This window comes from Microtus ochrogaster, chromosome 21 (assembly GCF_000317375.1).
Source record: "Microtus ochrogaster isolate Prairie Vole_2 chromosome 21, MicOch1.0, whole genome shotgun sequence".
Lineage (NCBI taxonomy): Eukaryota > Metazoa > Chordata > Mammalia > Rodentia > Cricetidae > Microtus > Microtus ochrogaster.
Genome location: NC_022022.1, coordinates 36,631,768 through 36,641,536, shown reverse-complemented (window position 1 = coordinate 36,641,536; position 9,769 = coordinate 36,631,768). Strand labels below are relative to the sequence as shown.

Genomic DNA, 9,769 nt, shown 5'->3' with positions numbered 1-9,769 from the left:
TCAGTCTGCAGTCATCACTCTGACACAGAGGAAGCAAGATGCCTCACTGATAAAAAGGTACCAAGCCATGTGGCTAACACAGATAAGAATTATGGGTTAATATAAGATATAAGAGTTAATAAGAAGCCTGAGCTAATAGGCCAACCAGTTTATAACTAATGTAGGCCTCTGTGTGTTTCTTTGGAACTAAATGGCTGCAGGACCCAGCAGTACAGAAACCTCTGTCAACACTGGAGAGGATAAACTTCACCGGGTGTGCTGTCCTGCACTTGGACTGCAGTCTCCAAGCATCTGTTTCTACCTAGCTTTGTGCAATACCACGTAATGCAAGCAAGCACTCATGTTTCACCTAAGGAAAAAATAATGGTCATGTTCCTATGCCCATCCTCCTTCTAAGAGCAGTAGAATGACAGGGGTCAAAGTCCTCTATTGACCAAGATCTGAATGTACCCCCAGAGCTAATGACTGTAGAGTGAGAACCAACAGTCTATATTAGTGATGTCTAACAGAGTCAAGTGACCCGTTCAAACTAAATAAATGGCAAAATTTTTAGTTTTCTAGTGCCTAGGTTAAGATACCTTCAACACTGACATGCAAAATATTTAGATTATAAATGGTATGAATTAAAACAATTCCTAAACACTCCTAGGATCCAGTAATTGCCATACAAAGTAGAGTACCCTTGGCATATCCCAATAAATATAAGAACCTTAGACAAGCCAGTTCTGTAAAATGATTTATTAACATTCTAAATTTTAATCAGTTGGTCTGCCTTTATTTCATCATCCTTTCTGCTTACAAGCTCATTGAGAACAAGTTTCCACTGCCTCACGGTTTGATGCTTTTCAAGACCTAGCTCGTTACTTCTCTCACACAACCTCTTATGTGTGCCTGTGGTTTGGATACTCAGACTATAAAATGTGTTGTAGATGTTAACAATGGTTCTCAAGCTTTTGCTATTTCTATGACTTAATCAAGAACATAAATATAAAAATGATGGGAAACAAAGCTTTCTAAGCTCTATTACCTGTAATAATATACAGAATTTATAATTATAAATTTTTGTTATAACAAAAACTTTAGTTTTAAAAAATGTTTTATTTGAGAATTACATAGTTTAATATCTTCGAAAATACTGTTTCCTAATCACTAAAAAAGAAAGCAGATTCAGTAAGAAATTTAAATCATTAAATATGTTGCACTAATATATACATACAGAATGCTAAGTAATAATATTTAGCTCTGGAATGCGTACCATCTTTTTCCTCATTAAAGGCTCAACCAGCACAATGTATGCTATGTATAAAGTTCCATGTACATTAGAGTATGACACTTAATTGCTTCAACTTATAGCTGAGGTAATTTGTCCACTGGGGTGTCAAACTTGAAGTCTGAAGGGAAGAGATCTGGAGCCCGAGGGTAGATCAGTCTGTAGGACTGTCTGATTGTAACATCAGCAACACCAGCAATATCTCCAATTTCTAAAGGACAAAAAAATAAGCCATTCAGTTGATATGCTCTTAAAGGGCAAAAAAAAAAAAAAAACCTCTCAATTTCACTTTTTAAAACTGATAATGAAAATCCATTTTAATAGGCATGACAAGAGTCAAAGTCAATATAAATAGTGATATTGGCAGGCCTCTTTAAAGGTATCTTAGTAATACTAAAAGACATAATATATGCAAAGCAACCCAGAGCATGGCACTATGAGTGACAGGCACTGTGTTGCTTTTGCCAGATATCGTTGAAAGATTGAGACAATATATACTTTTCATGTGCAAAAAGCTAGGTTTATCCATAGGGTGGCATAAAGATCATCCTCAGCTACACAGCAGGTTTGAGGCCAGTGGGGGATACATGAGACCTTGCCTCAAAACAAACAACAAATAAAAAACGGTGAAGGGCCATAAGGTACAATCCCTCCCCGAGGGACCACTGACAACTATTAGTAACATTTTCTTCAGTGATATATAACCAACTAGTAAGCTGCTCATGTTCCAATAAATAAACCTCCCATAAAAGATACAAATTAAAATTAAATTCAAACAGGAAAAGGAGACTTGTATACAAGAAAGACTATGGCTCTAATCCCTTAAAAGCAAAATTCTATTTTCTTTAAAGGTGTTTTATGTCTGTTTTGTTTTGAGGTGCTGGGCCAGGCCCTCGGGCACACTCACCAGATACTCTCAATGAACAGAACTATATTTCAACCTACTTCCTTCTGTGTTAATGCTTCAACTCCCAACCCTGCCATCTCTCCGGCACACTTCCTAATAAAGATCCTACCTTTCTGTGTCCGCTTCTCAGCTGATGCCTGGGAAGCCATGTAAATAGCTGCCGCTGCCACAGATATGGGGCTCCTGCCAGGAACCAAGTCCAGCTCGACAGCCTTGCGGGCTATATGTGTTGCTGCCATCTGTACTTGCTTGGGGAGGCAAAGGTTCGAGCAAAACCTGGACATGAAGTCCCCAGTTGTGATCAGATCCACACTGGTTTCCAAAGCTTTCAAAATCAGTTTAAAACAGCGGCCAATTTCTTTTTTAGAAATTCGAGATACGGCACATATTTCTAAAAGAGAAAATTGAAAAAATGCACAAGTTACAAGGTTCATTTTGTAATTTATCATTTTTTACAAAATTAAATATTCTAGTTGTTAAAAATTTAATCATGATTTAAAGATGAGACCCTAATCCTCTCAGCAATATTTCCCATAAACCTTATTTATTTAAAAATAAATTCTCAGTTTATATTTTTGTCATACCTTAAATTGAGGATGTATTCTTTCAAAATAAAAATTTTATCTATTTCAATTTATTATTAAGATACAAGTTTCTCTAAGTAATCAAAAACCTCTCAGATATTTATATGTTAATCTTTGTAAAGAATGTTCCAAGGAGAATGAAAGTAGTCAAGCTGAAGAATGCCAAGTGCATGTATACTCTTTATCTACGTGCTATATCTCTAAATAAGCTAAAATGTTAGTCACCACTTGAGTTACAGTCCAAAAGATGTGCGGTAAGCCTTGACTCTTCACTTTGACACAGGAAAACTTGAAAAATACTCATTGGATGTATGGTGAATGTAGTGCCCAACCTGGACCTGGGCAATGAAAGTCAGTTACGTATCACAGTAAAACACTGGGAGTAGGCTGTCCTGTGCTCCTGAGTAAACATAAGCTTGACAAAACCCAGCAGTGATCAGTGATCTCAAAGTCTTTGCCTTGCACAAAATTGTTATCACTAGGCCTCAAAAAGAAAAAATTACATTGAGACCTTTCTTCCAAGACTTGACACACACCGGAAGCTAGCTAGTAGTTGTTTTCTTCACAGTTACAGATGTCACCCCAGTGTGAAGCCTCTGTAGCATGTCAGGCCTGCTAGCCCACAAAGCAGAGTCAGGTGGACAGTGGACTTACAGTAGCTATTAAAATGGTGTCACCTGCGAAAGCAGCTTGCAAAGAAGACTGTCTTTTCTGTCAAAGAACAAAATAAAGATCCACTGGCAAATGTCGTTGTTTAAAGGTTCCCACTGCTGTGAAGACACCATGCCCAAGGCAAGTCTTACAAAGAAAAGTTGGGGTGGCGGCTTACATTTCAAAAGTTTAGTTCATTATCATTATGGTGCAACATGGTGGCGTGTAGACTGTCATGGTGCACGCTACATCTTAATCAGAGGGAAACAGGGAATGGATTAAGACACTGGGTGTATCTTGAACATATATGAGGCCTCAAAGCCTGCCTCCATAAAGACACACACACTTCCTCCGACAAGAACACACTCACACCTCCTAATAGTTCCATTTCCTTTGGGGGCCATTTTATTTCAAAACATCACAGCCATGTACATGGATTACTGCATGCTATGCTGAAGACAAGCACTATCTGTTAAGTGACTACTTAGTGCAGTTGAAGCCTTACCTTTAAATGTCCTCGGAACTCCTTCTTGTCTACAGGCAATGTACAGACAAGCAGAAGCTATCGCATCATTAGCTCTTCCCTTCAGGCTCTTCTGCTCATATACTTGCTTGAATAAATTATTTGTTCGATCCTTCAAAGCAAAGAAACTAAGTTTAATTAAATATAGGCCATTTAATTACTTACAATATCAAAATTTTATGTGTTCATTAAATTATGCAGAGTAAATGTCAGAATGGCTTAAAGCACATGGACAAGAACTTACAACTATATTTCGAGGGAGGTTGATTCTGTCTGCCATGGTTGTGATTTCCTTGAAAGCATTCATCATTGCTCTATCAGAGCTACTCATTGTTCTCCGATTCTGATACTTAGAATTGCCAAACTCATCAAAACTTGCAGCTCCTGTACCCTATAAGACAAAGAGTTAACCTTGCTAAAACATTTTTGGAAATTTTGAACAGACAATTTCTATGAAAATGTAATTTATACAATCTGACTACGTGTATCCAGTGAAGCCTGTGCCTCAAACAGAAACTTCCAGGTGAAGATGCTTTAAAGAAGTTTGTTCACAGACACTTAAGTAAATCTAAACAATTGTTCCAGAACACAGAAAATAGAAAGTGAAAGTCCAATTGAATTTATAGATGACACAAAATATGTCAGAAAACAGAAAGCAAAAGCATATTAAATATACATACAAGATCAAGTAAAGATTAGTCAATACAAGAAAGACATCTATTAGAGAATAGTTAATATAAAATGTCATAATCACATGTCTAAGAAAAATCACATGATCTTTAAAGGTACCATATAAAGCTATATGAACAAAACTCAAAATGCAGTTTTGATAAAGACTCATAATATTAAAAACAGGCAGTTCTCTGTGTATAAAAACCATTCTTCCAGGCCTAAGTAAACAATCTGGTTAGTAGGAAAAGGCTTCAGGTGCACTAAGATCACAGCCAGGTAGCTTTGATGCTTAACAGCAATGCTTGTTAACTGGTGGTAAAGGTCAAACTCATTCCAGGAGTGCACACTAAAGCGTCCATGCTGTAACATCCAAAGGCCAGATAAAGAATGTGTAATTGAAGCCCTGTGAAGGAGACCACAAGCTATTTGTAGGCCCTATGTCTATGAGTTCAAAATGCCCAACAAAATCATTAAATAATGCTACTGCAATAAACAGCAAGAGAGTTTGTTTGTTAAAGGAAAAGCACTGATGAAATCTGAAGTCTCATAATACATATAATTCCTCTAGCCCAGTGATTACAGTAATAGAATTATGTGTATGTGAATTTCTGCATTGAGTTTCTCAAAAGAAGCAAATACAGAACATGCTGGTGTATGCCTTTAATCCCAGCACTTGGGAGGTAGAAACAAGGCAGATCTTTGAGTTCAAGACAGACCTGGTCTATATTGTGAGTACTAGGACAGCCAGGGATACACAGAGAAACCCTATCTTGAAAAACAAAACAACAAAAAATAGACAACACTTATATCTTCCTGTCTACTCAGTCTTGTTTTGTTTAACATGACTTTAAGAGAATAATGTAACAACCAAACTTATGTGCTATGGATTTCCCATGCATTCAATTTGTACAGTCTAAGCTAATGTGTAGCTATGATCTTAAATTATGACTCTTTGGCCATGCACACTGCCTTTAACCCCAGCAGTCAGGAGGCAGAGTCAGGTGGATCCCTGTAAGCTCCAGGTCAGCTTAGTCTACAACGCCAGGACCGTTACACAGAAAAAAGAAGACTCTGCATGCCCCTGCCCCAGACTACAATGTGTATCTGTTTAAAAGTGTTATGACAATAATTTGCTGAAAACAGCAAATACAGGTTGGTTGAAAGCAGTAGCATAAAAATTAATATCTGTAAGTATTAAATAACAGCATACAGATCTCCTTGATAAAAGGGCATCTAATCCCCTGGAACTGAAGTTACAATGATTGCGAGCCACCATGTGGGTGCTGGGAATCAAATCCAGGTCCTCCACAAGAGTACCAATTGAATCTCTCTGGCCCCAATAAAGATTTTTTTATATAATGATCTTTTTAAAAAGTCATATTGAGCATTTTGGCACATGCCTCTAATCCTAGCACTTGGGAGGCAGCAGCAAGTGCATCTGTTAGTTCAAGGTTAACCAGTCTACATAGCTAGTTACAAGGCTGTATAGTGATAACCCTCACTCAAAGAAACAAACAAAAACAGACTGTGCAGGAATGAAGTTCTAAACTAGCATACACTTCCATGATTAGTCTTTCAGGGACAGTCATCAGCACTGATCAGCAGTGTAGCCATCCTGGCTTGCTGCCTGCAGGTGGTGCAAATGCTCAAGGTTGCAGTTCTGTGAGTTCATACCTATGCTGGGTCTGACAGTGATTCCAAGTTTTAGGGAAACAGATATTCGTGTTGTATCTTCCCAGAAAAAGGCTTATACAACAACTGTTTTGCAGTTGTATGTATATGGGTAATTTGCCTGCATGTGTGCCTGTGCACCAGTCAGTGCCTGACTACTGCCAACAGAGGCCATTCTGAAAGTGGAGCCAACAGTTTGTGAGTCACAGTGTGGATCCTGGGAATTAAATCCATGTCTTCCAGAAGAGTGGCTCTTAATCCCAGCCCAAGATTATTATACTGATTCCATGTTCTTCCCTCCATGATGGGAAAAACACCCAGATCAGTAGAGTTCCACGGTGCTAACACTGGCAAATCTTATTCCCAAGTCAAGAGTCTCCTTTGGGTTAATGATTGATACTTTTGCAAAAAATCCTAACTTTCCAGATCTTTATCTCACCCCCACCTTGGCATTTTCTATTAAATGGAATTATTACCTTGCCAATCATGGTGGACAAATCTCCATCACTCAGAAGAGGATTCTGAGAATCTCCAACTCGAGAAGGGTCTTTTGTTGCTTTATCATTGCTAAAAGTTCTCCATTCAGATCCCACATCGATAACCCGGTCCCCTAAGGAGGTAAGTACACAGTTACTTAGCCAAGAACAGAACTGCCCTCCCCATGCTGGCTAATCACTAGCATCTCAACTTGGCCACCTGGGTTCCAGCTTAGTCTTACATGTCTGCTCTGCTAGTCCAGTAATAAACTATGTAAATAGTATGCTATCATATCATTATTCATATCCCAACTCATAGAAGAAAAAATTGGTTAAAAATAACACAAAGAAAAAGCTGGTGTGGTAGTATGTGCCTATAATCCTAGTATTTGGGAGGCTGAGGCATAATAGAGAAAAATCAAGGCTATACTGACTACATATACATAGCAAGACCTTACACCTCAATGACCAAAGCAAAACAATAAAACTATTCTCATGTGATACAAAGAAAAACAATGAAGCCAGGTACGGTGGTGGAGCAAGCCTCTTATCTCAGGACTCCGATGATAGAGGCAGATAGATATCTGACCCCCATGAATTCCAGACCATCCAGGACTACACAGTGAGACCTTATCTCAGAGAGGGGCGGGGTGACTCAGAATAAAATTTTAAAAGGCAGCAGGCACACTTTTCAAGCAAAGAGGTTATGATTGGGTGTGTGATATCAAAACACCTGGTCACTACTTTAGTAGGAGGAGTTCAGTGTCTGGAAATATCTTTAAAGTAGACAGAGATAACACTGAATATTAAAACACATGTTGGTCAGTGTGTCCACTGTAAATATTACCAACTAATCCCCAGAGCTACATAAACACAGGTACCACTTTCACTGTTCCTCACAACTCATGTTATTTGGCCAAAGATCCCACAGCTATAAGTGAAATGTGTATAAGCTTCCGACCAATTCCATCGAACTCTTTCAATGATCTGTACCTTGTTCATCTTTGCCAGCAATTACAATGCCTTTCAGTATGGACAGTCAACAAATATAATTACAGATGTTGTACCAAGATGCTGCTTAGCTTTGGAAAAGTTATTTAATTAAAAAAATTTAAATGGAAGGCTGAGGAGGTAGCTCAGTAGTTGAGAGCATATGCGATTTCACCAGAGAACCCAAACCTGGTTCTCAGCACCCACATCAGGTGGCTCCCAACCACCTAAAACCAGCTCCAGAGGATCCATGCTCTCTCTCCATGGGAACTTTATTCCTGTGCACATATCCACACACAGATGCAGACGTATGCAAATTTAAAATAAAAATCTTAAGTTCTAATTACATTTACTTACTTTGTGTGTTAAAAGGCACATACACCATACATGTGTAGAGATCAGAGGATAATTCTCTCCTTCTACCATGTGGATTCAGACTGATGACTTAGTATGACAGGCTTGGTGGGAAGCACTAATCTGTTAAGCCATCTTTATGACACCATTTTATTTCATTTCTATGCCTTATTTCCTCAGATTTCCCTAATAACTTCATATTTTAAAAACTGTAAGGTTAAATGAATTAATGCACTTTGTATAAGCATGTACGTTCTCGATGTCTAAACACTGGCAGATGTTCTCACTCTCCATTTTGGGGGAGGGAGGGTGATGACAGAGGCATTCATCTGACCCTTAGATTTTAAAGGACTCCAGGGCTCTGCAGCTCCTTAGTGACAAAGGAATATGGGGTGAAATGATCATTTCAATGTAGAGCATATCAAAACTTTTAAAGAACACATTAATTAAAATGCAATATGCAAAATAGCAATTATACTCTAAACCCAGTAATGTGCTTTAAGAAAGTAGGTTACTATATAAGAGAATGATTTATTAATGAAGGTTCCTGATAAATTTAGTTTTCTTTGAACTTCAAGAGAACCTAGAGTAACTAGAGCATGTCCTAGACAATCATGTTTGGGTGAAGGAAGACAAGCATGAGAGTTGTGTCCTCACCTGCCATCTGCATATGGACTGAGAAAAAGCAGGGAGGAAGGAACGAAGACCCACACATTAGAAGGCATTTTAACATGCCAGCCTGACTGTGACTCCAAGGAAGGACAAGGTTAAGTGAAAATGATACTGTGTGGTTCCCATGCACTTGTGTTTTCAGAAACAGTCAATGAGGCCAACTTTCCTAGTCAGCAAGATAAAAACACACACATACAAACATAAATAAAGTAGTTACCAAATTTGAAAAGTTAAACAGATCAAATGTCATTAACTTATATGTAGCTGTATATACATGAAGCAAATATAATTTTTTTCAAGCACTTAGGGCCTTGAGCATGCTAGTCTAGTGTTCTCTAAACTTCACTGTCAGCCTTATCTTTGCTTTTACTTGAGGCAGGGTCTCAGAAAATTGTACTCATTCCAGCCGAGGCAGGTATTTAACTTGAATTCTGCCTATAATTCCTAGTAGCTGGAATATTACTGTTCCACTAGGCCCAGCTAACTGTTATGTTTTCAAGGGACAAAAATGAATATATCAAGAAAACCGTACGGGTGGAAACGCATACAGGTGTGTCCACATGTTGTAATTCTATCTGCATATTTGGAGATAAAGCACCAGCAAGCTAAAATACTTCACTTCATAACATTTTCCTTTTGGCATCGAAGTACCTTATAGAGATTGCTTTATACTGCTTTTAAAAAGACAAAATAGATTTTAAAAATAATAATTACAAGGTGGCCTAGTATATAGTATAAACAGAAAGCCCAGCAATGGACAATGAAGTAAAGTTTTCCAAATATGTGGAATGATCTAAATGACTCACTCTAGACATAACTGCTCAAAATAGCATTTATAAGAATCAAATTTCCGCTGGGTGGTTGTGGCACACAACTTTAATCTCAGCACTCAGGAGGCAGAGGCGTGTGGATCTCTGTGAATTCGAGGCCAGCCTGGTCTAGAAGAGCTAGTTCCAGGACAGCTAGGACTGTTAAACAGAGAAACCCTGTCTGGGGGTG

At 38.3% G+C, this 9,769-nt stretch overlaps 1 protein-coding gene across 1 annotated transcript in view; it reads right to left on the bottom strand.

The window, feature by feature from the left end:
* Window positions 1-728: 728 nt before the first annotated feature.
* The window catches only part of Gtf2b (general transcription factor IIB), a 17,848-nt gene continuing 8,807 nt past the window's right edge, over window positions 729-9,769 (bottom strand). The window contains exons 3-7 of the mRNA XM_005357381.2: window positions 6,755-6,888; window positions 4,180-4,326; window positions 3,918-4,047; window positions 2,287-2,568; window positions 729-1,481 (exon numbers count right to left, since the gene is read on the bottom strand). Coding sequence (XP_005357438.1) covers window positions 1,348-1,481; window positions 2,287-2,568; window positions 3,918-4,047; window positions 4,180-4,326; window positions 6,755-6,888 — 827 coding nt within the window. The 3' untranslated portion in view covers window positions 729-1,347. The remainder of the gene's footprint in view (window positions 1,482-2,286; window positions 2,569-3,917; window positions 4,048-4,179; window positions 4,327-6,754; window positions 6,889-9,769) is intronic.